The 16,380-nt window shown below is 44.6% G+C and overlaps 1 protein-coding gene across 1 annotated transcript in view; it reads right to left on the bottom strand.

Annotated features, from left to right (window-relative positions):
* MAL (mal, T cell differentiation protein) overlaps positions 1–15,979 on the bottom strand; it is a 187,749-nt gene extending 171,770 nt beyond the window's left edge. Inside the window, exon 1 of the mRNA XM_029594336.1 lies at positions 15,787–15,979. Coding sequence (XP_029450196.1) covers positions 15,787–15,873 — 87 coding nt within the window. The 5' untranslated portion in view covers positions 15,874–15,979. The remainder of the gene's footprint in view (positions 1–15,786) is intronic.
* Between the last annotated feature and the right edge of the window lie 401 nt (positions 15,980–16,380).

Below are 16,380 nucleotides of genomic sequence, written 5' to 3'. Positions count from 1 at the left end.
CCACCTCTTCCATGTGACTTGAATGTTGTCTTTTTTCAACCCATGAGACGTTTGGTTCAATGAAGAAGGATTTTCATCAGTTCTGACATGGGAAGTAGCATTTCTCACAGCAGTTACCTCAGGTATGAGAGTCTGCAAACTTCAATCTAATGTATGCTATATGTCACGCAATTTCTTCCATGATTGGGTGGACCTTCCCACTCAATCAAAAATTTTCAACCAAAGATTATCTTGATTTTTCATATCAATCTATCTATCCTCTTTTTATGACACCATGTGTCTATGACGGAGATAGAATCCTTCATGCAATAGATTATAGAAGTGTCTTCATCTGGTATAAGAAAGAACTCATTCACATCTCCAGGTTTCTCATCTATTGGACACAAGCAACACAAACCAAGATGTTAAAGTCGCCTACTGTACGTTGTCCACTAGCTTAGTGAAATGTGTTCACTCTGCTACATCTTGCACGATTGCAAATAACAGACTTAGTCGAACCTCATTAGCACAGAGCTCTGACTTCTGTGGTGACATATCTTAGGGTAGTACCCTTTGAGTACATTTTCAAAATTGCAACTTGGTCATCAGTTCACACCTTTATGTCCCATTGCTGTCTGAACAACCTCTCAAGGACTGACTAACTATGGGCAAACAGTTTTGCATGACCTTTTCTCACAGTAGTCTACTCTCCACAAAAGAGGCTGGTTTGCTTATACAGTAAATACTCTGCTGCAACCCTCAGCTTGGGACTCCCCAAAGATCTTGGCTAATTCATCTTGCTATCTATGGAAAACATTTACGGTAAGCAAACTTTGATTTTTTTTCTGGGCAAATTGCCCGACAAAATGTATACCCTAAGGAAGAGGAAGTGTGAATCTGAGCCATTAGGGTTTGTCCAAATAACTCCAAAATTTAGCTGGTCAAAATCGTTGAATATGGAGCCCTATAGTTAGTGGTAAATGGAATTCACTCCAAGGAGAGGGGCATTATTAGTGGTGTACTGCAGTTCTTTTCAACATTTTCATAAGCGATACTGCAGAAGGGCTATAGGAAAAAGTTTGTCATTTTGGGGATGATACCAAAATCTGCAGCAGAGTAGACACCCAGGAAGGTGTATGAACCATGTGGAGGGATCCAATGAAGCTTGAGGAATAGTCTAGTCTGGCAGCTAAGATTTAGTGATAAAAAATGTAGTTGTGCAGAGGGGCAGCAAAACTTTAAGGGAGTCCGATCTCTGGAGGCTAGAGTAGCAGACTTGGAGGAGCTGAGGCAGTCAGAGAGGTACATTGATGAGACCTTCAGGGACATAGTAGACAAGTCCCAAATCCAGTCTGGCAGCCCCAGTGCTGCCTTGGATCAGAAAGGTCTTCCAGTAGGAGAACATCACCCTGGTGTAGCAAGAAGTGATCCTGTAGCAAGGACCTGCTCTCCAGGTGATGTATTCTCCTCTTGCACTGAGGACAAGTCTCCCAGGGCTACTGCCCAGGAGGGAAGGGTTAGGCCGGCCATCATAGTTGGTGATTTGATTATTAGAAATGTAAATAGCAGGGTGGGTAGTGGATGTGAGGAACGCCTGGTAACTTGCCTGCCTGGTGCAAAGGTGGCAGACCTCACGCGCCACCTAGATAGGATTATAGACAGTGCTGGGGAGGAGCCGACTGTCGTGGTACATGTGGGCACCAACAACATATGAAAATGTGGGAGAGAGGTTCTGGAAGCCAAATTTAGGATTTTAGGAAGGAAGCTGAAATCCAGAACCTCCAGGGTGGCATTCTCTGAAATGCTTCCTGTTCCACCTGCAGGTCCCCAGAGGCAGGCAGAGCTCCAGAGTTTCAATGCATGGATGAGACGATGGTACAGGGAAGAGGGATTCAGTTTTGTAAGGAACTGGGGAAAGTTTTGGGGAAGGGGGAGACTTTTCCGAAAGGATAAGCTCCACCTTAACCAGAGTGGAACCAAGCTGCTGGCACTAACTTTCAAAAAGGAGATAGAACAGCTTTTAAACTAGAACAAGGGGGAAAGCTGACAGTCACTCAGCAGTGCATGGTTCGGAGAAATGTATCCTTGAAGGATACTAATGAAACAGGAGAGTAAGGACATCCCAACAGAGAGGTTCCATTAAAAGTAAACATAGTCCATGTGCCTATATGTAAAAAATCACTGAAGCTAATGATTTCCGAATTATCCCTAACAACTGAAAAGCAAGTTGTTAATACAAACAAAAAACACACTTTGAAATGTCTGTCTGCCAATGCCAGAAGCCTAAGAAGTAAGATGGGAGAGTTAGAGTGTATAGTAGCAAATGATGAGATTGACATAATTGGCATCACAGAGACTTGGTGGAAGGAGGATAACCAATGGGACAATGCTGCATCAGGGTACAAATTATATCGCAATGATAGGGAGGATCAACTTGGTGGGGGCGTGGCACTTTATGTCCAGGAGGGTATAGAGTCCAATAGGATAAAGATCTAACAAGAGACTATATATTCAGTAGAATCTATATGGGTAGAAATCCCATGTGTGTTGGGTAAGAGTATAGTGATAGAAGTATACTACCGTCAACCTGGACAAAATGGTCAGACAGATGATGAAATGCTAAGAGAAATCAGGGAAGCTAACCAATTTGGCAGTGCAATAATAATGGGAGATTTCAATTACCCCAATATTGACTGGGTAAATGTAACATCAGGACTTGCTAGAGACATAAAGTTCCTGGATGTAATAAATAACTGCTTCATGGAGCAATTGGTTCAGGAACCAACAAGAGAGGGAGCTATTTTAGATGTAATTCTCAGTGGAATGCAGGATTTGGTGAGAGAGGTAACGGTTGTGGGGCCACTTGGCAACAGTGATCATAACATGATCAAATTTAAACTAATAACTGGAAGGGGGACAATAAGTAAATCTGCAGCACTAACACTAAACTTTCAAAAGGGAAACTTTGATAAAATGAGGAAAATAGTTAGAAAAAAACTGAAAGGTGCACCTGCAAAGGTTAAAAGTGTTCAACAGGCATGGACATTGTTTAAAAATACAATCCTAGAGGCGCAGTCCATATGTATTCCACACATTAAGAAAGGTGAAAGGAAGGTAAAACGATTACCGTCATGGTTAAAAGGTGAGGTGAAGGAGGCTATTTTAGCCAAAAAAAATCCTTCAAAAATTGGAAGAAGGATCCATCTGAAGAAAATAGGATAAAACATAAGCATTGCCAAGTTAAGTATAAAACATTGATAAGACAGGCTAAGAGAAAATTTGAAATGAAGTTGGCCATAGAGGCAAAAACTCATAATAAAAACATTTTTAAATACATCCGAAGCAAGAAACCTGTGAGGGAGTCGGTTGGACCATTAGATGACTGAGGGGTTAAAGGGGCTATTAGGGAAGATAAGGCCATTGCAGAAATATTAAATGAATTCTTTGCTTCCGTGTTTAATAATGAGGATGTTGGGGAGATACCAGTTCCAGAGATGGTTTTCAAGGGTGATGACTCAGACGAACTGAACGAAATCACTGTGAACCTGGAAGATGTAGTAGGCCAGATTGACAAACTAAAGCATGGCAAATCACCTGGACCAGATGGTTTGCATCCTAGGGTACTGAAGGAACTCAAAAATTTCTGATCTATTAGTTAAAATTTGTAACCTATCATTAAAATCATCCATTGTACCTGAAGACTGGAGGGTGGCCAATGTAACCCCAATATTTAAAAAAGGCACCAGGGGGCGATCCAGGTAAATATAGACCAGTGAGCCTGACTTCAGTGCCAGGAAAAATAGTGAAACTATTCTCAAGATCAAAATCGTAGAGCATATAGAAAGACATGGTTTAATGGAACACAGTCAGCATGGATTTACCCAAGGGAAGTCTTGCCTAAAGAATATGCTTCATTTTTTTGAAGGGATTAATAAACATGTGGATAAAGGTGAACTGGTAGATGTAGTGTATTTGGATTTTCAGAAGGCGTTTGACAAAGTCCCTCATGAGAAGCTTCTAAGAAAACTAAAAAGTTATGGGATAGGAGGAGATGTCCTTCCATGAATTACAAACTGGCTAAAAGACAGGAAACAGAGAGTAGGATTAAATAGTCAATTTTCTCAGTGGAGAAGGTAAACAGTGGAGGCCTCAGGGATCTGTACTTGGACCAGTGCTTTTCGATATATATATATATATATATATATATATATATATATATATATATATATATATATATATATATATATATATATATATATATATATGATCTGGAAAGGAATACGACGAGTGAGGTTATCAAATTTGCGGATGATACAAAATTATTCAGAGTAGTTAAATCACAAGCGGATTGTGATACATTACAGGAGGACCTTGCAAGACTGGAAGATTGGGCATCCAAATGGCAGATGAAATTTAATGTGGACAAATGCAAGGTGTTGCATATAGGGAAAAATAACCCTTGCTGTACGATGTTAGGTTCCATATTGGGAACTACCACCCAGGAAAAAGATCTAGGCATCATAGTGGATAATACTTTAAAATCGTCAGCTCAATGTGCTGCAGCAGTCAAAAAAAGCAAACAAAATGTTAGGAAGGGAATGGTAAATAAAATGGAAAATGTCATAATGCCTCTATATCGCTCCATGGTGAGACCGCACCTTGATTACTGTGTACAATTCTGGTCGCCGCATCTCAAAAAAGATATAGTTGCGATGGAAAAGGTACAGAGAAGGGCAACCAAAATGATAAAGGGGATGGAACAGCTCCCCTATGAGGAAAGGCTGAAGAGGTTAGGGCTATTCAGCTTGGAGAAGAGACGGCTGAGGGAGGATATGATAGAAGTCTTTAAAATCATGAGAGGTCTTGAATGAGTTGATATGAATTGGTTATTTACACTTTCGAATAATAGAAGGAGTAGGGGGCATTCCATGAAGTTAGTAAGTAGTACATTTAAGACTAATCGGAGAAAATTCTTTTACACTCAACGCTCAATAAAGCTCTGAAATTTGTTGCCAGAGGATGTGGTTAGTGCAGTTAGTGTAGCTGGGTTCAAAAAAGGTTTGGATAAGTTCTTGGAGGAGAAGTCCATTAACAGCTATTAATCAAGTTTACTTAGGGAATAGCTACTGCTATTAATTGCATCAGTAGCATGGGATCTTCTTAGTGTTTGGGTAATTGCCAGGTTCTTGTGGCCTGATTTGGCCTCTGTTGGAAACAGGATGCTAGGCTTGATGGACCCTTGGTCTGACCTAGCATGGCAATTTCTTATGTTCTTATGTTCTAATGGTACAATATAGGGGGTGAAATTCTTATAAGCACAAAACAATGGGACCTGGGGTTGATTGTATCTGATGATATTAAGGTGGCCAAACAGGTGGATAGGGCAACAGCACAAGCCAGAAAGATGCTTGGTGCATATAGGGTAAGGTATGGTCTACAGAAGAAAGGTGGTGATATTGCCCCTTTATAAGCACCTGGTGAGACCACATTTGGAATACTACTACTACTACTTAACACTTCTATAGCGCTATTCGATGCATGCAGTGCTGTCCAAAAAACACAAGAGACAGTCCCTTTTCAGTAGCGCTTACAATTTTATCAAGACAAACATACAGGGCAAAAGAGACTTGGGGATTTTCATTTATTAAGACACTGGTTAAAAATGTATGAAGCTGTAAACAGGACAATCAGGGGTTAAAATTTAAAATCAGTTTCAATAAGATGGGTTTTTCAACAGGATTGAAATAAGGCAAAAGAGGGAGCATGATGCACCAGCTCAGGAAGACTATTCCAAGTATATGGTGTAACCAGGTGGAAAGCATGGAGTCAGGAATTGGCAGTGGAGGAGACGGGCATAGAGAGGATTGACTTGCCAGATGAGCAGAGTGCACAAGTAGGGGTGTTGAAAGAAATAAGAGAAGAGAGGTAATGAGGAGCTGCAGAATGAAGGCTCTTGTAGCTGAATAAGAGGAGCTTGAACTGGATGCGGGAATGGATAAGGAGCCAATGTAGTGACTTGAGATGGGTTATATGGGTGTAGCGACTTTGGCGAAAGATAAGTCACACAGCTGAATTTGGATGGATTGTAGTGCAGAGAGATGGCTCACTGTGAGAACTGTGAGGAACAGGTTGCAATAGAGTGGGAGGTGATGAAACATAGAAACATAGAAATGACGGCAGAAGAAGACCAAACGGCCCATCAAGTCTGCCCAGCAAGCTAAGAGAGAGCGGATAAGTGTTCTGGTAGTGTGCTAGAAAAGGAAGGGATGGATATTAGTGGTGATATAGTTAAAGAAAATACTGGCTCATTTAGCAGTGTTTGGATATGTGTAGAGCAGAAGAGTTGAAGATGACTGCAAGGTTTCGGGCTAGCCACAGAAAGAGAAAGGAGGATTGGGGAAAAGATAAGGAGCTCTGTCTTGGCTATGTTGAATTTAAGGTGGTGGTGGGACATCCAGGCAGCAATGTCAGACTAGCAGGCTGAGATGTGGGACTGAATTCCTGATGAAATTTCTGGTGTAGAGAGGTAAATCTGGGAATTACCAACACAAAGATCGTATTGAAGCCATGAGAGGAAATTGGAGCACCAAAGAAATATGTATACAGAGAAAAGAGAAGAGAGAAGGCCCAGGACAGAACACGGAGGCACACCAATTGATGGTGAGGTGGCAATACAAATTTCACCCAAAACAGTTTACAGCATATTAGAATAGAATAAAATAAACAGAAGGTTATTTATTTAGAGGAGAATCCACCAAAGGAAAGAAGAGAACCAAGCAGTTCTTAATTTGTCAGGGGAACGGCGAGGAACACAGTTCCGGCACTTCTTTTCAGGCTTAAGAGGTAGAGTAGCAGAGGTGTTCTTCTCCAACCCTTCCCCTCCAGGCAGCCTGCAGGGGCTCTAATCCAGCCCCATCCCTCTTGTTCTCCTCCCACCCCCCACTTCTCCTATATTGCAGGAGACAGAAGGGATGAAACTGAGGCAGACACTGTAGAGCAAAGAACAGACACAAAAAGGGTTTGAATTAGCAAATGTTTGAAACTTGTGAGCAGGAGAGCCAATTGTCATGACTTCAGCCCTGACCTTCATGAGTGGCACTCCTGCTCACAACTTTCAAACTTGTGCTAATCTGCTTTTTTGTGTCCATTAGCAAGGACTTCATTTCTGGCAGAACAACCCAAAATGACATTCTGCTACTTTTTTTCTACGACGGGAGAAAACAGAGCAGAGCCAGCAATGTATATCAATTCTGTTTCCCCTGAGGAAACAGGACGGAGCCAATAATTGCATGGATTATTTATATCCTCCCCCAGCCCTTAGAGGAAGCAGAGAAGAACAGCACAATTTAGGCAGCTGTGATGACCAAGAGCCAAGGCAAAAAAAAGGGGGGAGGGGTGAATGCTAGTCAGCTCCATTGCTTCTGCCACCCCTGGGTGTGTTGGCTTCTTGCTTACCACCAGGCCCTGCCATCTCTGGGTTACACGCGCCGGCCACGGCAGACCTGTGGCTCGGCCCCCTCACCTCTTTCAAAGTAATCCAATGCCTGGTCCCTCGTCTCTAGTGGCTGTGGGCTACCAGCTCCGTCCTCGGGCTGCCCCTGGTGCCTCGGGCTGCCCCTGGTGCCTCCGACTCTGCTACTGCTCCCGGCGCTCCACGCCAGGCTTCTCCGTTTGGCCCGCAGAGAGACGCCGTTCCAACCAGCTCCCTGTTCTTTTCCAGATTTAACTTCGAGCTTCGCTACTGCCTGGCAGAGAAAAATCTCAGGGCGGACGCCTTATCACGTTCATTTGAACCCGAAGACAAACCCGAAGAACCCGGTCATATCATTGACCCAGCCTGCATTTGTCTTTTGGCTACTCATCCTGTTCCTACGGGGAAAACTGTGGTGCCCCGTCGCCTCCATGAAAGAGTCCTCCGGTGGGCACATGACTAAGTTTGCCGGTCACCCAGGGTGAGCGCAAACCTTAGTGCTGCTCCAGCGGTTCTTCTGGTGGCCCACCATGGTCTCCGATGCTAAAGCGTACGTCAATTCCTGCAATACCTGTGCTCAACAGAAACCCCCGGTCGGGCAACCTTAGGGTTTACTCCAGCCGCTTCCAGCTCCTGAAGAGCCGTGGACACATCTTTCCACGGATTTCATCGTGGATTTGCCACCATCTAAAGGCCACACGGTCATATGGGTTACAATTGACAGATTTTAGAAAATGGCCATTTCGTCCCACTACCGGGCCTACCATCCACACCCGAATTGGCATGCCTGTTCTTTCAACACATCTTCCGACTGCACAGCTTACCCAAGGACATTGTTTCTGACAGAGGCCCACAATTCATCGCCAGATACTGGTGTTCTCTTTGTGAAACGTTTGGCATTAACATCAGTTGAACAACAGCTTACCATCCTCAAGCCAATGGACAAGCCGAGCGTAAAAACCACTCCTTGAAGACCTTCCTCTGCACATATATAAACAAACGTCAGGACAATTGGTCAGAGCTTCTTCCTTGGGCGGAGTTCTCCCACAACTACACACTGCCGCTGCCACAGGTACATCGCCCTTGTTCAACATCTATGGGAAACATCCATGACCACCGCTACCCACACCATTGTCCATGCCTTCTCCTATTGCACAAGTCACTGCCGATGTACTCAATGCACTTTGGAATCAGGCGAATCTTCGCTTACGCCAGGCCACTTCCCGGGCCAAGAGATCTGCTGACAGCCATTGACGCCCATCTCCTGAATTCCTTCCTGGCCAGAAAGTCTGGTTTAAGCACCCATTATATTCGACTCAAGATACCTTCTCAGAGGTTTGCCTCAAGGTATATTGGACCTTTTCCAATCATTCGTCGTGTTGGACCAGTAACTTACCAACTCCAGCTGCCGCCTACATTGGGAATCCACAATACGTTCCACATATCACTCTTAAAACCTGTGGTCCTATCCTGGCCTTCACGAAAGACTCCTGTACCTTCTCCACTGGTCGCGAAGACCAACACCACTTATCAGGTCCATGAAGTCCTTGCCGTCCGCCATAGGGGCCACCACCTCCTCTCCTGGGAGGGTTACGGCCCTGAAGCAAATTTGTGGGTGCCAGTCTGTAACATCCTGGATAAGAAACTCCTCCTCCAGTTTCATCGTGCCCATTCGGGCAACCCCAGTCCTCCAAGGGAGGGCGTGGGGGGGGGGGGGTACTGTTACATGCGCCGGCCGCAGCAGACCCATGGCTCAGCCCCCTCATCTCTTTCAAAGTAATACAGTGCCTGGTCCCTCGTCTCTGGCGGCTGTGGGCCACCGGATCTGTCCTCAGGCCGCCCCTGGTGCCTCCGGCTCTGCTACTGCTCCCGGTGCTCTGCACCAGGCTTCTCCGTGTGGCCTGCGGAGAGACGCCGTTCCAACCAGCGCCATGCCCTTCCCTAGGAGCATGCGCGCTCACAACCAGACCTTAAGTAGGGCCTGTGGCAGGAACCTAGCTGCATGCCCCGGATGATGACATCAGCGGAGCTCCAGTATATAAGGCTGTACCCCACTACCTCAGATTGCCTTTGCAACAGGTCCTCTCGCTTGTCGAGTGCTCGTTGCTTCTGCTGTTCCTGGTTCCTGATCCTGAGTATTCTTGTTCCTGTTTCCTCATTCCTCTGTTCCTGTTCCTTCATCTCCCCTTCGGACTGCTGATCTGGTTTGACTTCTGCATTGAGTGACTACTCCAATGCCTCTCTCCAGCGCTGGACCTCTGCATTGCCTGACTACTCCATTGCATCTCTCCAGCCCCAGACCTCTGCATTGCCTGACTACTCCACTGCCTCTCTCCATCCCTGGATCTCTGCATTGCCTGACTACTCCGTTGCCCCTCTCCAGCCCCGGACCTCTGCAATGCCTGACTACTCCATTGCCTCTCTCCAGCAGTGGACGTCTGCTTCATCTGACCATCGACTTGCTTCTCTCCTCGTCCAGACAGCCTTGTTTGCCACCGCTTCCAGATTGCCTCCAGCCCTGAACCCAGCTTGCTCAATGACGCTTCTTCAGCCCTTGTGCTGGACGTGGCTTATTCAGGCTTCGGCCTGCTCTTGCTCAGGCGCCCCCTGTCTGACTGTGTTCCTATTGGCGCCCGGGTCTCTGGGACTCTGCCTCATCCAGTACGGACTGATACCCCCACCTGTTCCTGCCTCTGGGCTGACCTCGATCCATCCATCGACGACCACCGATGGAGGCCACCTAAGTCCAGCTGGCCCTGTCACCCAAAGGCTCAACCTGCGGGGAACGAGGGCTGGTATTGGTGAAGCGCCAGCCGGCCTCCGTCCATCAGCCCTCTCTGCGTGCCAATGGAGGGGACCTGTAGGATCCCTCCCATGGGTAGCATCAACCCCACCTTGGCCCAAGGGTCCACCTCTAGCGCAACACTCTGCTGCTGGTGAGCACCCTGGTGAGGATGAATAGGGTCAAGAGATGGGGGGTATTCAACCTAGGGGGTCACTTTTGAGGTTCAAGGGGTGGGGTTGGGGGGTAATAAGTGAAGATATCATAGGGAGGGGAAGGAAAATGTGTGATGGGATGTGGGAGGGCAAAGAATGAGTGACGGGATCAGAGAGGCTGCGGGTTGTGTGGGGAGAGGGAGGAAGAGTGAGTCAAGGAATCAGAGGTGTTGCAGCATATGAGTGAAGGGGATTAGATGGACTATGAGATATGAGTGAGTTGATCAGAGTGGGTGGAGAAAGAGTGAAGGAAAGAAGAACATAGGTGTTGTGGGAAGAGAGAAGAAAGTGAATGAGGTGAGCATGTGGTGCTGCTGCCTTCCTTCTACCCCACTAGGAGGCAAAGAGCAGGCCATGCTTCAGAATTCCATGCTCCACACCCCTGTTCAAGGAGACTGAGGACCTTGAACAGTGCACTCTAGTCTGCGTCCACCATCTAAAGCAGAAATGAGCCAGCTGACTCTTGCTTGAAGATGAAGCCTGTACTTTACTGTCTGGGGAGGGAGAGGAGGAGAATTACTGAAAAGGGTGATTTTCAAGGGAGGGGGGTTCAAGGATCACTAGGAATAGGGGATTAGACTTAGTTACTTTAAGACAACTGAGGGGAAAGGGGACAAGTATAACTGGAAAATTGATGGGGTGGGGGGGCTGGGGATGGAGGTTCAGGATCTCCAGGGCAGAGAAGAGGAGGGGGGTTAGAGAAAGAGCCCCGTTCTCTCTATCCCCAGTGATCCTGCATTCCCAATCCCTTCACCTAACAGTGGTCATTGAGGATATTATAAGAGTGTGAAGAACCAGGGCCGGTGCTAGCCTTTTTGCTGCGCTGTGTGAACAATGATTGTGCTGCCCTCCCCCCCCCCCCCCCCCCACCCTCTTGTTCATTCATTGTCTATCCCAGGCTCACCGAAAAAAATCCCAGCTTCCTCCAGTGATATCAACTTTAAAAACTGACACTCCCATCCCCTCCCCGAGGGAACCTTATAACCTTGCACAATGTCTCCCCACCCCCAACCTCCCCCCTCGGTTCACTCCACACACAATTAAGTTATATTGTTCCATATGTGCCACTGTTCTATGTAAAGCCCCTTATCTCTGTTGGGCAGTTTATCGTTATATGTAAACCGGAGTGATCTGTAGTCTCTATAAGAACCTCGGTATTTAAAAAATAAAAATAAATAAAATGCATTTATAATAACATTTTACATGAGAAATATCAAAGTACCGTGTTCTGAGCTAAAAATATCACTTAAATTATATTTACATGCACTGCTGTGATACCAACCTGAAATCGCTAGAAAAACACACTTGGAACCCATTTGGCATTATGCGTATTGTAATGTGTGTTGTGTGTAGGCTTCACCCTCCTAAAGCCCTAAAACACTAATACAATTCCTAATAGGAGAATACCTCATTTCACTCACACATGCAGAACATAAACAGACCCTCACCAATTACAGAATAGCGCAACCATAAAGTAGAAATAATAAAGTGACAAAACCTGAACTGGAAACTACAAGAAGCCAGGCTCTCTATGCAGTGCAATAATAAAAAAACAACCATCACCATTCCTCAAACATCAAACAATAAAATCAAGAAATAAAATAAATACTTATTATAGTAAAAACATACTAATAACATTCCAAAAACAGATGACAAATACAAGAATAATTAAAAACTCACATATTTTTTTAAATGTCCTAAATACCAATAAAATATTAAAAAACAGCAGACACATTAAATAACACCTGAAAAATAATACAGAAAAAGATTTTAAAAATTCACGTTCTGCATAACTGGGAACTTTTGATTTCTAGTCACCCTGAGATTGTCATAGATTAATGGTGGTAGGATGCACAAACTTTCTCCTCCCTGCCAGCAGCCCCAGGCCCTCCTCTTCATTTCAGCTGCTGGCAGGTTGGGATCCACCTGCAGCCCTCTCTCTCTCTATCTCCCTCTCTCACACACACACAACCCAGACAAGCTCCCTCTCACATCTACTCAAATGTCAGGCAGGCTTCCATTCTCTCCCTCACACATACACACACACATTGCCCATACCAAGAATGCTACCATGCATGCATATGCATACAAGTACACCCATCCCAGGCAGGCTTCCATTCTCACACACACACATATACCCATCTCAGGCAGGTTCCCATTCTCACACACACACAAATGCAACCTAAGCAGGCTCCCATTCATACACTCACTCATCCCAAGGGGGCTCCCATTCACACATACACACCCATCCCAGGCAGCCTCCTATTCACACATTCACACACCCATACCAGACAGCTTCCCATTCACATTCACACACACACCCATACACACCCATCCCTGGCAACCTGTCATTCACACACACACACACACACCCATCCCAACCAGCTTCCCATTCACATTCACACACACACCCATCCCAGGCAATCTCTCATTCACACCCACACATACCCATCCCAGGCAACCTCTAATTCACACATACATACATCTATACACACCCATCCTAGGCAGCCTCCCATTCACACCCACACACACCCATCCCAGGCAGCCTTTCATTTACACCCATACATACACACATCCTAGGTAGCCTCCCATTCACACACACACACACACACACACATGCAGACCAGGCAATCAGGGTCCACGGATCATTCCTCCTTTGTTGCTGCTGCCGCCAGCCTGTACCATCTTCGTTGGGGATAGCAGCTATCCTGGAGCTCTTCCTGCATGCTGGTCCCACAGTAATTTAATACTCAAAGTGCTAGCACCGCAGAGTACTTCTGAGCCAGCATCCAAGGATGAGCTGCTTATACTGCCAGCAGGAGCCCACCGGTGGCCACAAGGGCCTTCTGTTTCTTCCATTACCAGAGGGATGGGGTCCACTGGCAGGCCTATGGGCTTCCTGCTTCTTTTGCCGCCAGTAGGATGGAGTCCCCTGGCGGCTCCATAGGCCACCTGTTTTTTCCACCGCGGGTGGGCTCGGTCCACCAGTAGTAGCACGGGCCTCTACCTGCTCCCGTTATCGCCCCCCTGGGTGTGTGCCCTGTGCAATTGCAGGGTATGCACACCCAATGGTGCCAGGCCTGTGAAGAAAATTTTTCAGTATATGTGTGTGAGTGAGAGAGTGTTCACACCAAGCCTGGTCCCGCCCCTTTCCACAGATCACACCTGGCCCTGGCCCCCGCCCATCTCACTACTCTCCACATTTCCCCTTCCTTTTTTTCTATAAATTAAACCCTGATTTCTTTACATAAAGGGTGGAAGATTTATGGAACAGCCTCATAATGGAAGTAGAGCTGAAAGAGACAGTAACTGAATTCAAGAAAGCATGGGACAAGCACAGGAAATCTCTGAGGGAGTGGTAGGGATTGTAGAACCAAGCAGTTGGTGTGGATGGGCAGACAAGATAGGCCACATGATCTTGTTCTGCCCTCACATAATTATGTTTCTGTTCCTTTCTGGCAGATAAGTTGTTTTTTTTTGGGGGGTTTTTTTTTTTTAGCCTTTATCAGTTTATTGCTTTTACACAACCCATGAAGAAGGCAATTAAAAGATTGTATCTTTTGAAAGGGCTCTGCAAGTTGTGTTACCCCGAGCAAGCCAGCTTGGTACAAGATGTAAACAGCCTGAATATGGCAAGCTGTGAATGGTATACAGTCTGTTCTACTTGGTTAGGATTACCAAATGTATCTAAGGCAGTAACTCCAATGTTCCTGCGAGTAACCATTCACATTACCCAGCACTGAACACCAAATAAAACAGACCAGCATATAGTGCTATTCTACACTGTTACTGTGTCAACTGTAACAAACTGATTTTATATACACTGTCTTGTCAAAACTTAAAACTGATGTGTCATAGACATTGAAGGAATTTAAAAAGCAATTTACTAATTCAAAGCGATCTATTACACCTTTCCCAGGATATGCCTAAGGGAGTTTTTTGTTTTTTTTTCTGTGGATTCTTCTGAATGGACTGTTTAAACTATAGATTTCCTCTTGGGTCAAGTCAGCATTCTTGTTACCATAGTGCTAAATAGCTGTTTATCTAACAAACAAACTGATTAGACGCCTTCATCTAAACTTAGCATTAGTAAAATGAAAACTTTGATGTATATTTCTAGTTTGGAATTTACTTAAATTCTTTCACCAGGAAAGTAAGATTAAAACAGACTAATAACACTAGATCTATATAATTGAGAAACACATTTCAGTAGCCAGATGAAATTATATGTACTGAACCTGTCACAGTCAGATGGTGAGAGAGAAGTGATTTCTGATGTAAATTTTGATATACATACTTATTCATGATTAAGGTTATATTTTGTCCTTTTGAGTAGTTCTGTTGTCATTTTTTTTAAATTTGTAATTGTGTGATTTCCATTAATATTGACTACTCATTGAATTTTTTTTATTAGACAGTTCTAGTTATAAAGGTGAATTTTAAAAGCCCTGTGCACGCCAAAGCTGGGAGAATTGTGCACAAAGTAGGCGGCGTGTCTAGCAGATTTTATATTTTTATAAGCCGCCCGAGAACGCACGTATCGCCTGCTATGCACCAAGTCAAAAGTTTTGAAAAAGGAGTGGGGAGTGGTCTAGGCATGGGCACGTCAGGGGACGGCCACGAGATGAGCGTGTAAATACTTACACGCACAGGTGCGCACTAAGGTCCCCTGCTGCTTAAATTTACTACTCAGGTTCTTATGGCCTGGATTGGCCACTGTTGGAAGCAGGATGCTGGGCTTGATGGACCCTTGGTCTGACCCAGTATGGCATTTTCTTATGTTCTTATGTTCTTATGTACTGCTATGAAAGTAATAAAAAAAATTCTAGGCTAGTCAGTGGGGTTTTAAGGGTTAGTGCTAACAGGGGGAAGGGGAGGCTATTAAATTAGAGGAGGTTGCAAATCCTATCTCTGAACTGGGAGCGAACTGGGAAAATGGTGATTGGCGATGTGCATCCCATATAAAATTCCCCCAGTTATGTGGTACAAATGCATTTGCATGCACATGTACATGCGTCCAGACTATTTTATAATATACATGCATATACGTGCATAATGGCAGTGTCTGTTTCAAAGTTACCGTCATATCCTCCATTTTCATTTTTATCTATTCATTGTTTCTGTATATACTTATGGTTAACAGTATTTATCTATTTGTAAGCATATGCATTCTCTCACAAAATTGCTAAGATTTGCTTAAAAGCAGGGAAGAAAGAGCTAATAGTAAACACTGCTATTTCCACAGCAGTTTTTATATTATGTCAAGATACCATTTTGATAAAAACAAAGCACAAATAAATGTATATAGATAGAGCTAGATAGATGTATAAAATACTTACAAAGTCAGTTATAAAAAGGACATCTGGAAATGTGACGAGTACCCTTCCACCACTAGGCAAGCAGATATTGGTGCTGGGAGCTGACATCTTTTCTCCTATGAAATAAAATTCTGCTGAAAGAGACAAAAGTCCTCACTGCTGCTTCCCTACAAAACTTGAGACCGGAGAGGTTTTAACAAAGCACATATACACGTGAATATATTTATGTAAAAGTGGCATGTTCCAGCCTACTAATAAGGGGAGGGGCTTATTGACAGTTCTGCAAGCACAGTACAAACAGGTAGAGCAGCTTTCTTCTCTTACGCCTTAATTGCATCGACCCACCTTCAGTAATTACCTCTTTAGTTTGAGGTGAGTTAGGGAAGGATAAAATGTAACTTCTCACTTCATTTTATTTTATTATTCACCCTGCTTCTTCTATTATCACATTTCATCCTGTATCAAAATCCCCTGGGTTTCTGGGAAAGCACAGGGACGATTCCTCTGCACATTTCATTAGATTCTGCAGCAATTCTGCATCTTATTTACATAAATTAGCAGAAATTTTGCAATAGTTAATGCTGTAAAAAGGCACATATTTAGAGAAAATCTCTA

This window comes from Rhinatrema bivittatum, chromosome 3 (genome assembly GCF_901001135.1).
Source record: "Rhinatrema bivittatum chromosome 3, aRhiBiv1.1, whole genome shotgun sequence".
Taxonomy (NCBI): Eukaryota; Metazoa; Chordata; class Amphibia; order Gymnophiona; family Rhinatrematidae; genus Rhinatrema; species Rhinatrema bivittatum.
The sequence above is the reverse complement of the archived record's forward strand: the minus strand, read 5'-3'. Positions and strand labels throughout refer to the sequence as shown.